Source organism: Giraffa tippelskirchi, chromosome 9 (assembly GCF_054371585.1).
Source record: "Giraffa tippelskirchi isolate mGirTip1 chromosome 9, T2T-mGirTip1v1.2.pri, whole genome shotgun sequence".
Taxonomy (NCBI): Eukaryota; Metazoa; Chordata; class Mammalia; order Artiodactyla; family Giraffidae; genus Giraffa; species Giraffa tippelskirchi.
Window position 1 is genome coordinate 29,268,651 of NC_137283.1, and position 15,998 is coordinate 29,284,648.

Below are 15,998 nucleotides of genomic sequence, written 5' to 3' on the forward strand. Positions count from 1 at the left end.
CCAGTAGAGACCCAGGATGCTGGCGGCACTCACAGGCACTGCTGCTCCCTGGGGTCCCAAGGGAAGGATTCACCACCTGAAGGAATTGGATGAGATTTTAGGAAAAGGTAGAATGTATAATTTTTTTAAAGATTTATTTTACTTTTCAAACAACTTTATCGAGATAACTTTGACATAAAGAAATGGTATGTGTATTAAGGTGTACAGCTTGTTTTCATATAGCTGTACATTGCGAAAAGATCACCACACTGAAATTAAATACCTTGTCCATCATCTCTATATAATTACCCTTTTATGTATATAGCGAGAGGATTTAAGATGAATCCTCTTGGAAAACTCCATGCACGTAGTACAGTATTACTGAGTATAGTCATGGTGCTGTAGGTTACATTCGCAGAGCTTATTCATCTCAGACAGCTGAACCTTCGTGGCCTTTGACGAGTACCTTGCCGTCTCCCCTCCTTCCAACCCCTGGCAGCCACCATCCTACTCTGCTTCTTTGAATTCAACTTTTTACAATTCTATTTATAGATCAGATCTTGCAGTATTTGTCTGGGAAGGGTGGAGTTTAAATGGAGAAGATACTTGGATGCCAGGTAAATGTGGGCAGAGAGTACAAGAGAATTACAGATGTGACTGTGACTCCAAGAGTCCTGGGAACAGGAAGATCTGGTTGGGGGAAAAAAAAGCAAGTCTTCAATGTGGGGAAAGGAGGCAAATGAGTCGGGACGTGTGATACTGTGAAGGCTTTTTCTTTCATCCCCGAGGCAGTGGGGTGCACATTCATTCGTGCCTTTTTGGCTCCAGAGGACTGCGTGTCCATGTGCCAGGATTACCCTTGGCCATATTTGGTCTAATCATTGACCTTGGTAGAATGTGAGTATCAGGTTCTCAGAAGACAATGTTTGTTTGTTTTTCTATTTCTCTCCTAACCACTCACTAGACTTCTGACCTTGGGCAAGTCACCAAACCTCACCATCTTAGCTTTTCCACTTTACATCGATAATTATGAACGTTTCCCCTGCTTGCCTTAGAAATGCTTGGAAACAAAAAAATTAAAAAAAAAAAAAAAGTGTAAAGCAACTAACTGGCAAAGTGCCTGGCACATAGTAAGCAGTTCAGTACATCATTTTTATTTTAGTATTTTAAACGTGGGGAGTTATTAGTCTCCACTTGCCCCTGTGTTTCTGGATGTTCCTCATTTCTTTACGTTCTTATACAGATGTGATCTTTGCTGTTTGAAATGACTGCTTTGAGAAGTGTAAATTATTAGAAAATACTTGAATTTTTCTATCTAGGCTAACTTTGGCCAAGAGTGAGTAGTTCCAAACTTTTTTTTTTTTTTTCCTAAGTATTCTTTTGGCTGCACCAGGTCTTAGTTGCGACTCATGGGGTCTTTTAGTTGCAGCTCTTCGACCAGGGATCAGACTCAGGCCCTTGCACTTGGAGCACGGCATCTTAGCCACTGGACCACCAGGCAAATCCCAGTTAGTTCCAAATTTTAGATTATCAGTCCTATTTTGGTCTTTCCCCCTTCCCATTTCTGTTTCTTTCGTCTTTTATCTCAACTGAACTTGGTTCTCCCTCTTGTTTCTTTGACCAAAATTCAATTAAGGAAAGAAAGGTAATTAGTGAAGGTGAAGCATTCTAAGGGTTTAATTTCCTCTAAGGTTTAAATGTGTGGTTTACATCACAAGAAGAAAAGGGGATATAGCATCATTTGCTTGGGCCAAAAATAAGTCCAGTGTTACTTGTAAAATCATAGAAAATTCTCCTTTATTTGAGCATGATTCCAGCCTGATTTTTCTGCAGCTTTCAAAATTAGCAAGTCTCACTACAAGGTATGAAAAGATAAGAATCTGGATTATTCATAATGAGAGTCACCGGGCTGCACCCTCATAAAAAGCAATTGCAGAAAACAGCAAGTTATTACAGTGAGTTCATAGATCCCTTTGATTCATTTATTCTTGCATTTGACCCCCCCACCCACCCTGTTTTCTACTTTGGAACCATGGAAAAGGAACAGGCCAGTGTGTTTACTCAGTTTTGGATACAGTCTGGTCCTTCCTTAACAAGGGGAAATGGATTTGATGCAGCATCCAGCTTAACATTTTAGACATTCTCTAATAAACTTGACTTCTGTTCTACTTCATTGCAATGCTCATGTTGCCTCCAGTCACAGCACCCCAGGCTGTGGTCTTGTCAACTCTCATAAGCTAGACAGGCTCAGGCTTGGGCAGTGCTTGAATGGAATCCTTCCAAACACAACTCAGGTGCCGGAGACTTGGTGGTGGTGATTCAGCGTCTGGCACTGACTCCAGCCAGGAGCAGCCAACCGGGGCCTCAGCAAGGTGGTTATAGGGCCCTATGTTAATAGGTGTATGGAGTAAGAGTATGATGGTGGGGCTTTTTCTCCCCTCTTATATAAGACTTCAAACAGACTTTCTGACTGTTTGTGGTCATTAAACTTATTTCAGCTACTTTTGCAAGAGGATCATAGATATCCTTTTTCTTTTTGTCTTATGAAAATTCCTAACTTTGACCTTCTTTGGCAGGAAGCATCTTATACCCACCTTAAAATAAAAAAGGTTATTCATAACCGCAAGTGAATATAGGGTTTGCTGACCCTTTTTCTGCTTCCTAAGTTTCCTTTGGGAGTGGGGCTTATAGCAAAATGCCTCCTTCTGTCTACAGCCTTGTGGTATTTCTGTGTCTGTGTCTCTTGTAGTAGCTGCATGAGATGGTTTTTGAACCCTATAGAATGAATACTGGTGAATCATGGCATGGTACAAGAGCACAGCTGCAGAACTCTGTTCTCTTTCCCAGCTTTTCTGAGATGTTTTTAAAAAAGAAGAAGGAAATGACATTTGTCATCTTTTCTCCTAAGGAAATGCACTCTAATACATTGCTTGCATTTCCATACAAACACAGACACACTCCCAACCTACCTGTACTCATGTCTTTGCATTATTTGTTAGATTTTAAAGTAAAGCAAAGGATATATGACTATTAAATGTCATAACAGTGATCACCATCTTGTGTATCACTTAAAGAATATAAACTCAGGGAATTCCCTGGTGGTCCAGTGGTAAGACTCTGCGCTCCCAATACAGGGGAGCTGGGTTCGATCCCTGGTCAAGGAACTAGATACCCCGGGCCACAACTAAGACTCTATGCAGCCAAATAAATCAAAATAAATATTTTTTTTAAAAAAAGGATATAAAATCGAATCAGTAAGGATTTGGGAAAACTGGCCTTGGAAGTAGATCTAGAGGTTCAAGCTGGTGTGAGACAATAAAGAAATTGCAGTGGTCCAAGTGGTGGAGGGGACGCTGTATGGTGGCTTCACCTTTCCCCACGCCCACAGATGGAGGCGACACTGCTCACGGCTCTGTCTTTGCAATTAGGACAGTGATGACGACAGGGAACTTTGACTTTTCCGTTTCCTGTCCCTTTTGGTCTTAACTTGAACACGTAGTTTTGGAGAGTTGTAGGAGTGGGATGGTCTCTGCTCCAGTTTTTCACCATGTCTGTCCAGCTGTTGTCACATAAACTCACTTGCAGAGGCTGTGGCACATTTGGAGAAAGCCATGCCCTCTCTGAATATTCGCTGTTCTAGAACACCTTCAAAGTATAGGATGCTTTATGGAGCTGTCAGAGCTCTGAGAGTGGATAATGCTACATAGAACTTTTCTCTTCTAGGTCGTTGATCCAAATCTAGTACCCCAGATAATATAAAGCATTGCTTGTCAGCCCCACCTGCTTTTCATGGGGTGGAGTCAAGTGAATCAACTACCGGTGAACTAATGCAGAGTCTACGTCTTTATTTGTATGTCACAGATTAGACCAAATAGTGACTGGTGAAAAAGTTCTCGGGTGATTTTTCGCTGGTTGTTGTGACTTTCTGTGCATTAAAGTTCTAATAGAGTGTATTTCTTATTGTTATTTACTTAATGTCACCAGTAATATGACTTGAGAGTCTGCTGTGGAGCTATCTTTCTTTGTGTATCTAGTATTTATACAGTCATTAGAATCGGAATTTTCCTTGGACATCTAATATTTTCATATTCATAATGGCTGAATTCCCTCTGTGAGATTAGCTCACTTTTCCATTTTCTTGTGATAACCAAGTGCTCCATTTGTAAATTCTGTGCATATTGTTTACTTGACATTTTGTAACCCCATGGATTGCAGCATGCCAGGCTTCCCTGTTCTTCACTATCTCCTGTAGTTTGCTCAAATTCATGTCCATTGAATCAGTGGTGCTATCTAACCATCTCATCTTCTGCCATCCTTTTCTCTTCTGCCTTCAACGTCAGGGTCTTTTCCAGTGTGTGGACTCTACATCAGGTGGCCAAAGTATTGGGGCTCTAACTTCAGCATCAGTCCTTCCAATGAATATTCAGGGTTGATTTCCTTTAGGATTGACTCGTTTGATCTCCTTGAAGTTCAAGGGATTCTCAAAGGTGTTCTTCAGCACCACAGTTTGAAAGCATCAATTCTTTGGCGTTCAGCCTTCTTTATGGTCCAACTCTCACATCCATACATGATTATTGGAAAAACTACATCTGTGACTGTTTGGACCTTTGTTGGCAAAGTGATGTCTTTGCTTTTTAATATGCTGTCTAGGTTTGTCAAAGCTTTCCTTCCTAGGAGCAAGTGTCTTTTAATTTCATGGCTACAGTCACCATCCACAGTGACTGGAACCCAAGAAAATAAAATCTGTCACAGCTTCCACTTTCTCCCCTTCTAATTGCCATGAAGTGATGGGACTGGATGCCATGATCTTAGTTTTTACAATGTTGAGTTTTAACCCAGCTTTTTCACTCTACCATTTCACCCTCATCAAGAGGCTCTTTAGTTCCTCTTCACTTTCTGCCATTATAGTAGTGTCATCTTTATATATGAGGTTGTTGCTATTTCTCCTGGCAGTCTGGATTCCAATTTGTGATTCATCCAGCCTTGCATTTCACGTAATGTATTCTTCATATAAGTCAAATAAACAGGTGACAATGTACAGCCTTCCCCAATTTTGAACCAGTCAGTTGTTCCATGTAAGGTTCTAACTGTTGTTTCTTGACCATATATATATATTTTTGTTGTTGTTGTTGCATTTTTGTGGAGAACTCACTGCCTTGGAATGTTGTTGGCTCCGTGCAAGTGCTTCTAGTTCTGTCAGCCACTGTCATTTATTTTCTCAAAGTAACCCACAGACCTGCTTTTCATCATGCACTGGATGCTTACCGTGTCCAGAGCAAGGGGGTGATGGAGTTTCCCTGCACACTCATTTCTGAGTAATACTACAAAGCGATCTTCAAACTGAGTTCCATGATGAGTATTCCTGTAAATATGGTTGTTAGTTGCTGGAGTTGAACCAAGATAGCAGATTAGGTGAGAAAGCTCTCTAGAGGACTTGAGTTGTCTATAGAGGTTGAAAAACAGAGGAGAGAACATGACTTCTTTCCTGCTAAACTTCCCATACGACTTTTTATTGCTGGATTTTCTTCCTACCTAATCTGCACAATGACTGTTGATTAGCCTGTGGAATTGTCTGAGAAACAGGTTTGATCTTGAGGGGTGGGGAGAATCTAGGAAAAGAAACTAGAGGAAGGGTGGCTGACTCAGAGCAGCCTTTGAAGCTGGAAATGGGACAGCTTCTCAGGCAGACAGGAAGTCACTAGCCCTTCTCCGCTGGCCAATAGGGCATGTGCTGTCTTTATGCTGAGTGCCGAGAGCCTCGTACTAGGATGAGATCCACTCTGAACAGCTACAAATGGCCTGTAGGAAGAAGAAGCACGTGTTCAGTGTTTGCAAGTAGTTTGAAACAATTTCAGATAGAGGAACACGTGGATATATTCTGTTTTCCTGTCCCAGTTCTTCCTCAGAAAATAAAAAAAAAACGTGTTTGAGCTTTAAGAATAGCTAATTAGTAACATCCTTGCATCTTAGCTCAATTCTAAAATTATTCTGGCCAACTGATTGAAAGCTCTGTTTATATAAAATTGTGTCCCATGGAATCTTCTGAGAATCTCAGATTACAGATAGCAGCCTACGACAAGTCGGCAAACTTATCCTGTAAAGGGCCAGACAGGAAATACTGTAGGCATTAATAGCCTCTGTCACAAGTATGTAACTCTGTTTTGTGGCCTAAAAGCGACAATAGGTAGTACAGAAGCAGATGAATGTGACTGTGTTCCAATAAAACTTTATTTGTGGACACTGAAACTTTCCATGTCATTTTCACGTCACAAAATATATTTTTTTGTTATTCTCCCAACTGTTTAAATAAGTAAAAACCATTCTTATCTCATGGGCTGAACAAAAACAGGTAACGGGTTGGATTTGGTCCCCGGACTAAAATTTGCTGACCCATGACCTAAAATGCCACAGTGCCTCATATTTTTTTAAGACCTCCATGTGTCAGTACTGATCTCAAGCCTCATGATCAAGTGTGTTACATTTAAAAAAAAAAAAAAAAATTTCTCCTTCTACTGGCTTGCTTTTATGTATATGTGCATGTTTACTCAAACCATATTTTAGGTAAACACATTGGTGTTTCTTAAAATATGGTAAACATGTTTTTGAATATCGGCTACCTTGATCAACATGCTAAACATAGTGTACCTCATAGGATGCCTCAGCCCCAAATATAAGCACCTGCTATGAACTTGAGATGTAAATAGCTCAGAAGTGGCAAACATGCTTATGTAAAATGTAATTTGTAAATAACAGATGGCACTTATTTACTAGGAATGGGAGGCAGTGATGAGAATGAAGTCATCTGGAACCAAAAAAATGAAAAATGTATCAAAACTGTCCAGGTCCCCAGTTAGGATGAAACTAACTAGCATGCTACCAAACTCACAACCCAGCACCCGTCTCCCTGACTCTCTGTGCCCAGTGTAGGCTGTGGTCCGTGGCGTGCTTACCACAAGGTGAATCCAACAGATTGAGGCCTCGATGGCAGCCAAGGAAGAGAGGGAGGCAGTGTATGTCTTCTGCTCCTGTTAGCTCTCAGGGCGATTGATTTTAGCTTTTGAAGAACGATAAATAGAATTGTGTGCAGCTGGGCTGTAAGTGGCTGGCTTTATCAGTTGCCTCCATGCTGACATCTCCAAACTATATCTTTACTGTAACCCACAAGCCTGGCCATCAAGTACAGCACCACGTTATCCAGGGCCAGGAAATTGTCACATCTGTTCTAAAGGAAGTGTTGACTTAACCCAGCCCAGGAAACTGCCACCCAGAGTAAAAGGTCTCCAGAGATTGTATGGGACCTTTTAAGTTACTTACACTAACAGTTGGTCTGCAACTTGAGTACAGTTGATTCCAGTGTTTTACAAGTTCTTATTTATTCATATTCTCTCTTTCTCTCTCTCACACACAGTAGCTATGTGTATCTTTATTTGGAAGCCAAAGAATCTACTTGTATCTTGAAACAATATGTCTTAAGAGACCTTTCTTCAGTCATGATTGAGATGCTATTATAAAAATGTAAAAAATCCATCCTGATTTCTTAGCTGTGTTGGGACACATCTCTGAGGTTCAGGCAGTAGAATCTGAGATGAAAGACATGAATCTGCTTTTCATGATTTCGGTGCAGTGAACAGGTAAAATTCACTATCAAGTCAGCATGTGTGGGTCTCCGATGCAGTTTCCAAAGGAGAGTCTACCTGTCATTCCCATTTTTTTTCTGACAGTGACTATGACAGTAAGCATCTTAGACTCTCTACACATGGTAGATACTGGGGATTTTTATGATAATGATGATAATGTCAAATACATAGTGTCATACACAAAGGTTTTATTTCTCTTCTTTTTGGTGATTTTAAATCCAGATTACAGTGATTTAAATATCATGGGAATCAGAAAAGCAAATGCCCTTTAATGATTGATTTCATAGCACTTTATATGTTCTAATAAATTAGGCTTTCACATTCTGGCTGAGACCTCAGTTGATTTTTTTTGAAGGGTGTGGAGTATTAGTGCTTTGCCCCACCTTTGTTCTCATACTGATGAGGAGGCCAGGGAATTATTATGAGATAATTCATAACAGTTCATATCAAGATAAATAATTCCTTGCACTAGCGTTGTCTCTCCATCCCAATATTTAAAGTTGTTTTACCTGTTTGTGTTCATTTTGAGGATGAAATTTGCTGTTTAGTTGCTAAGTCATGTCTGACTCTTTTGTGACCCCCATGGACTGTGGCCCACCAGTCTCCTCTGTCCATGGGATTTTACAGGCAGGAATAATGGAGTGGATTGCCATTTCCTTCTCCAGGGTATCTTCCCAATGGTGCTGGTGGTAAAGAACCCACCTGCCAGTACAGGAGACATAAGAAACGCGAGTTCGTTCTGGGCTGGGAAGATCCCCTGGAGGGGGGCACAGCAACCCCACTCCAGTATTATTGCCAGGAGAATCCCATGGACAGAGGAGCCTGGCGGGCTAAAGTCCATAGGGTCACAGAGTCAGACATGACTGAAGTGACTTAGCATGAATGCATGCATTACACATTTTCATCATTTGTTCTCTCTTCAGTAGTTTGACTGAAATTTCCTTCATGTTCACACCAGGTCCTCAGTCTTTTCTGTTCTTGTGCTTCTATCTTTAATTCTCTTCTTTGCTGGGGCTTTTGTCTGAAATGCCGTGAAAAGGCTGGTGTTCTTTACATGACTGTGTAATTCGATATATCCCATGTTGGGTCTATGTTCTACACTTAAATGACTTTTCCCTTCTTCCCAGCAGGAAAATTGCAAGGATTCCAGTAGCTAATTTTGAGATATATAGAGCCAGCTCAGTAAACATTTGTTGAAAATTTAACTTTGAGTCCTATGCTTTTTTTTGTTGAAGTGCATTTATGAGAACATGCTCATATCAGAATAGTTTCTTTGTGTGTATGAACTTTTTTTAAGGATACTTAATATCCTTTTGCTTAAATGAGAAGCTTATTGTATAGATTCTCTGAGAATTGAGTATTTGAAAATCAAATTCCTGCTCTCCAAGTATTTGATGAAACATGGTAAATTATTTTAACAAATATTTGTGGCTCTGGAGTTGCCATTACTCTGATTTTCTTGGCTTGCTCTCTTTTGGTCTTAGATGGACCTTACCTTTCTCTTCTTCCCCACCATATCTTTCTCTGCACGTTCTTTTCATATGCATCTCCACACCTTCTATCTGCTTTTCCAACTAGTAGCCAGACCCTTCTTTGCTTATCAGTCTACTACTCTGGGAACTCTGACGGTAGCAATTAAAATATGTAACACTTCCCTTTCCTACATTAAAAAGCAGTAAAACCTTCATGTGAAATAACTGAGGGGACAGATATAGTAGGAGGAGGGGTTCTTGCTCCTGCAGGCACCTTGCAGTGGCGACTGTTTTTCTTATATGATATAAATGAAACCTTCACTCTGCCCACTTGTACACCTACGCATGTACTAAGCGTCTCCAAGGAGACAAGGAAACCCGGAGTCCAGTGATGGTGAATCCTCCTCAGAGACAGCAGGCTGGAGTCTCAGGCAACTCTCCCAGGCGTCTTGGCTTCCAGATGCCCCTCTCAGACAGCCTCTCTTCCCTAGGCTCTTGCAGGCAGTCTCTCTCGAACATGTCTCTCCCTTCCCAGACGCAGTAGCCCGTCCACTCCATTCGAAGGGCTGGTCGTGGTGAGTTCACTAGACGGAAGGCTGCTGAAGGGACAGTAAGGGTGGGTGTAGTAGGGAGCTGGGACAGGAGGGGTCCATCTTCCCCAGATCTTTTCTTTGTCACCCATTGATTTATCTGTGCTTCCATTTCATTGCCTTCCTTTGCACCTCTTAGACACAAAGGTGCTGTACAATCTTCCGTAGCATCTTAAAATATTTTTTGTGACCACACTACAGTCATAAGCTCAGTGTAGTGAGATTGTCCTTTGAGGAGAAGTACTCCTCTTGCTGATTAAACATTTTTAGTAATCTTTTCATGAGCATATACCCCTGACCACTTGCATCGCCCTTCCCCTGAGTTGACTGCATGGGAACTCCCGCGCCATCTTGCCTTCCCCCACTGCACCCCGTGTCACTCTAACTTTTCTTGGAACTGTAAACACTGTTTTCTTATGTAAATTACATCTGTTCCTCCTTGAAAAATATACTACCATCATAAGCCCATTTTTCACACTTTCTAAGATTATAGTGTCAGATCTTTTTGATATGTGGACCACATCTGTATGTGAATCTTCTAGGCACAAATAATTATCGTGTAGAAACGATTATTGATGTGATCTCCAGTGAATCTTGTCCTGTCTCTAAACTCGCACATCATTTAACAGACCTTCTCGACATCTTGTCCGTGTGCACATTCTTGGTTCTCAGCTGAGTTGATTCGGATAGCCTAACTTGCCATGTGATTTTCTAGCGAAAGGTCTGCAAACTTCTGGTTTCTGTTGCCAGTCCTGCTGTCCTCTTTGGAAAGGTGGAGCTAGATGTTATTCCTAATAAATCCTTTGTCAGTGAATGACCTCACAAAGGTTTATTGGTGACATGTTTTTCTTTTTTTATTTGAGCTTTCTTTTTTTAATAATATTTTTTTTTTTTTCCAGTTTTTGGCCACACGGCATGTGGGATCTGAGTTTCGTGTGCAGGGATCTAACCCACGCCCCTTGCAGTGGAAGCATGCAGTCTTAATCACTGGCCCACCAGAGAAGTCCCTTTATTTGAACTTTAGAAAAGATTGCTCAGTCCTGTCTTCTGCCCTTTGAAGGAATCTCCTTTTTCCCTCTGGCATTAGCTCCAATTGCTGGCACCGCCCCAGTTTCTACCTAGAAGTAAAAACTAGCCCATGGTATACACTCAAAAGACCCATGTGTTTTCATCACAGGTTTGTTCACAGGTGTATAAGGTACCTTTTGAGCTGACTTCGAGGTCAGACTGGCTAAGTTTTTTTCTTCCACAGTCCATCAAGGTCACCTCATTTTGATCGTCCTTTGCAAACGCCTTGATCTGCAGGCTAGTCCACCGCTTCCTTAGCTTTTCCTTTTATTTGGACTCAGATGAGGTGAAAGTGTTACTTGCAACTCGAGTTCCCAAGCTCTCTCAAGAGGAATTGGAGAAGGATGAAGGTACCTTTGAAAAGAGCCCTTTAGTGTCCTTGAAATTCCTGACTTTGCCCTACTACTTCGTGGCCTCTCTCTGCCCTCTTTCCTCCCCATCCCAAGCATTAATACTCTATATTGCATGTCAGATTTATGGTATTAAGCAAATGTCTGCCCAGATGGATTGCTATACCCAAGGAATTGTGGATGAAATTGGCGAACTCCAAGAAAATGTATCCAAATTCTGGAAAGTTTTCCAACTTAGACTGATGGGAAGTTTGATTTGCTGTTTTATTTGCTCGGAAATGGAGAAGTCAAGATCTCATCCTCGTGCGTCCTTCCTGGAATCCTTTTTTGTGAAGGAGACTGTGAACCTGTGCAGTAACATGAATGTTTTCCTTTTATTTTTCCTTCCAGGCGCTTCAAGTGGCAAGACAGCTTCTTCTCCAGCAGCAACAGCAGCAACAAGTTAGTGGGTTAAAGTCTCCCAAGAGGAATGACAAACAGCCAGCCCTTCAGGTAAGTAACAAGTCTTTTTTTTTTTTTTTTTAAGTTGATGTTATACACTTTGGGATAGCTTATAAACCATTCAGAAGTGGATTGTGTTGAGAATTGCAAATCATGTAAGGCAATCTTCTGCAAAGGAAAAGTGCATTTTTTTGTTCGTTTAACAGTAGCGCATGACACTTTGGGAAGAAAAATGTCTGTTCAACCAACAGTTTTGTTGTTGGGAGTAGGAAAATCTAATGCAACAACTTAATCGATGGTTGAGGAGTTGTTGGCATGGGTGGCTTGTTAGGCTGTCTGGCTTACCAATGGGGAAAAGTTCCTAGTACTCACATATGTCACTCATTCTCTTGTGATCTGTCTAGAATTGGGACACACACACATGTTACTTCAGTGCAGTGGTTTTCAACTGGAGTGCTTTTACCCCTCAAAGGACAGTGGGCAGTGTCTAGAGACATTTTTGGTTGTCACATCTTGGGGGGAATGGGTGCTGCTGGCATCCAGTAGGGAGAGGCTGAGAATACTGCTAAACCTCCTACAGTGTACAGTACAGCCTCCCACAAGAGAAAACTAGCCAGTCTAAAATGTTAATATTGTCAAGAACTTATTTGGCTTGAGGAAGATAGAGTATTTTCAATACAGCTAGTAATGAGTGTAATACATCCTCTATTCTTCAGTGGATGTTTCTTAGATATTTCTAAATTATTAATAAAAATCAGCAAGCAGTCTATATGTAAAGACTAGCAGCTTCTCATTTCAGAAGCTTTAAGGGCAGGAGTTAGCAGAGTGGAAGGAGTGAGTTCACAGATATCTACTTTCAATCTTTGACTTGAAGCAGAAAATGGTCATAGACATTTCAGAGAAACTTAACTCGGAGTATCTATGCTCACATGCAGGACAGGGAAGGCACTTGCAAATACCGGGCAGCTCAACACTACTTTCAGAGCTAAGAGTGGGCAGCCCCCTAAATGGGAAGCAATATTGAGTTTCTCACACTGAACATTCTGGAAAAGAATTTATAAGTGGGAACTGGTGGGTATAACTTGATGCTGATTAAGATGACCACAAGGTCAACCCAGAATCTAGCTTGGGTTGACTTTTTTCAGATCAGCGAGAACCAGTGTACCAGTCCCTAAGTTATCCTACAAAGATCAAACTGACCTTGGACCACATGTTCTAGTTCTTCTACACCTGCCTGTAAATTGCCACTGTCTAGGGCACATTCAGCATGATGTAGAGGCACTTTCTTGGCACAGTTGAATCACAGTGTGCATTGATTCCTAACACTTCTAAAAGCAGTGGTTTCGAGAACCACCGCCAACCCATATGCCTTTTCGTGAGTATGAATGCCGGGGACATTTTTAATGAGGTCCAGTGCCACTGAGGTCCCATGTCAGGTGCTGTAAGCAGTGCTTTGTTGTGCCGATGTCTTAAGAACAGCTCTGGAGGATGAAATATGACTGTGTTGACCTTTCAGCTGTGAGCTTATTTGTCAGGATTCAAATAAGTTGAAAGGATCAAACTGAACAGTTTCCGTAGTCAGACTGGGAATTGTGTTTCAGAGGTCAGCAGTGGAGGCCACATTGCAGATTCCAGAACACAGCCAATTGTTGGTACATATTAAAGTACTGGGGCATCTCCTGCAGACAGAGACACAATTAAAATTCTAATTTATTAATGTATACAGGGAGCTAGCCCAGCCTGTCACTCAGTGATTCAAATCACTGTCCATTCTTTCTGCCTCCCCCTCAGAGCTCTCACAGCCTTAAAAATACTATGACTCCTCTTGAATTTATCAGACCTAGAATGCATTGGGAAAATAACAATATATTATTGTGGGGGGGCACAAAATTTTACATATAGTAGTGTTTAGGTTGGAGATCATTTTAAAAAGGACACACATACATGGTGTAATGAACTGCTCTTCAGTGTTGAGTTGTATTGTTTAGACCAGACTTATTTTCTATTTACTTTTTTATTACAGAGGACCTTTTTAGATGAGCAAAGGGCAAGGTAAATGAAGTTCCTTTAGGGCTAAATATATGAAGTCAAGTTTTAGGGGATTTCCTTTGGAGGGCATTTTCCCCTTGCCTGTTACAAGGTTTTTAGCCACCAGAAGAGTATGACACAGAGAGCTTTGTTTTTCTTGGCAAAGGACAGTATCAAAACCAGCCTAACACACTCTGCTGAGCACCCCAGTCTGTAGGAACAGTGCGGGACATGGGGGCCATGCTGGATGCTGAATTAGCTAAAGACGATGTTTTGAGTCCTTTCCTGCCCCTTCAGTGGAAGAATTCACAAGCAAAGAATTTAGAGTTGATTTTAAGAGTTGATTCAGGGGGAAGGGGTTGACCTGTGTGTGTGTGTGTGTGTGTGTGTGTGTGTGTGTGTGTGTGTACACACCTGTGCATAATAGTCTGTGTCTCCTCAGCTGCCTGGTAGGGTCATGCAGATTCACTTAGTTTTATTCGATTGCCTGGTCTTCCACAAACAGGAAAAATTTTTACTAACCAAGGCCACGTGGCATGTTACCTTGCTGTAAAAATACATATGTAGACTTGGTGATTCATGGAAGGAGTAACCTTCACATTTAGATATGTCTTGCCGAGCCATGTCCTTGCTGGGGCATCTCAGTCAGAGTGGCTCTGACATGAAAGGGAAATCCTGCAGCAGATCTTAACAGTGCTCCTCTCTGATCTCTTTACCCTTCCTACCTAGACCTATTTTAGTGAATTTCAGATCTTCCGCATAGAGGAAGGCTTGACAAGGAAGAAGGATTTGATCTGCTGATAGCTTGAGGGAAAAAAAAAGAGAGAAACCCAAATCCCCAAATATACTGTGACTCATATTTTAAGCAAATCTCACACTTCCCTGCTTTATGTTTGGCAGCGCTCTCCAGTTTCACAGGCTGATGATACAAACAAAAGAAAATGGAAAGTTAAGAGGAGGTTATAAGTGGTTACTCGACAGAGATCACAAAATGTAGTCAAACATCATTGATTTGGACTAATTTCAGTGAAGTGAGAGTAAATAAGCGAGACATGATATTCTTTGCAGATACACATACTGAACTAAATCAGAGCTGGTCGCGTTCTTGGGTGACATTGTAGTTTATCGTGAAGGCATGAATCGGGTACAGATACTGCTTCTGAAGTTCTGGAAAAATATTCTACTTAGGAACCTAAATAGTTCCTTATTTGGTCTATTAATTTGCTTTGCAAATTTTTTTATGAATGGTATGAGTGAAAATTGGAAATTGTCCCCATCATAAATTCAGCCTCAGAAGGATCTGAATTAATTAAATGCAACTCAGCGAATGTTAGTGAAACAGCTACAACTTGTGGGACATCAGGCTGGTGATCAGAGATGCAGACCTGTCTAGGAGACAGACCCTGCCTGCAGGATGCTTTTGAGCTGTGAAAGAATTAACCAGGTTTTGCTGCAAAAAGAAAGTTGTATGGGAGTAAAAATAGAAGGCTTGCTTTTATAAATATTTATCTACTTCTGAAGATTGCTAAAACAAGTGAAATGAATGCTTAACAGTGCAGGTGTGCTCATAACCTCGAAAATGTGTAATTTTACTGGCTGAAGATTAATTTGTGAGTAGATGAGCAATTTTATTGATCACATTTTGGAACTTTGACCACCATTTCTGGGTAGTAATTCATTTGGGTTCTTTAAGCATTTTAGTTGTTGGCACGAGGACACAAACTGGAAGGAAATCAAATGACACATTTTCTCCTAAGAAAGTAAAAGTACATGTGTATTCTGGCAACATTCACATTAAGAAAGAAAGTAAACCTTGTGTGTTGCTTACCGTGGAAAGCTGACCACAGTTTCAGGCCATGTATAAAGAACTTGAACTTGAAACCAGTCGTCTGATACTTTTCTCTCTTGCCCATCCCCTCCTTCCAAGTTTATCTCATATGCAGACCCTTCATACAGGGGGCTATTTCACTGGAAGGAGAGCTGGTGGAATCAACTGGAAGGTCAGCCTTTTCATCCCTTTGGAAGCTCAGGATTATAATATGAGGACTCTGGCTTTTAAGTGGAGGAGGAGGTTAAAATGCAAGATTCAGCAGGTGTTTTTTTAGCATTTTTATTTGCAGTTATATAAAACGTGCTTTAGGCAGCATTTTGCTTGGCATTAATGTCACATATAATCTTAGTACCTCATATCATTTCCACGTTATTCACTGAGGAATAAATTGGTAAGAGGAAACCTTTAAAGGAAACTACGATTTTATGTGGTAGATAGTGAAATGGAGTGGTTTTGAAATACTGACCCTTAAAAAATATCCCTATGCAATGAATTAGTAAAGCGCGTAATTCAGGAGAGGGAGGCAGATGTTTTTTTTTTAATGTCTAGAGTTTTCACTGTCTAGAATTGGTATCCCTGGCAGGAGATTGACAGGAAGTGTT

The 15,998-nt window shown here is 41.0% G+C and overlaps 1 protein-coding gene across 47 annotated transcripts in view; it reads left to right on the forward strand.

Moving 5' to 3' along the window:
* Nucleotides 1-15,998, forward strand: part of FOXP1 (forkhead box P1) — a 618,285-nt gene that overhangs the window by 458,630 nt on the left and 143,657 nt on the right. For all 47 annotated transcript variants that reach the window (XM_081528351.1, XM_081528327.1, XM_081528350.1 and 44 more), the window contains one exon: nucleotides 11,487-11,588. In XM_081528351.1, coding sequence (XP_081384477.1) covers nucleotides 11,487-11,588 — 102 coding nt within the window. The remainder of the gene's footprint in view (nucleotides 1-11,486; nucleotides 11,589-15,998) is intronic.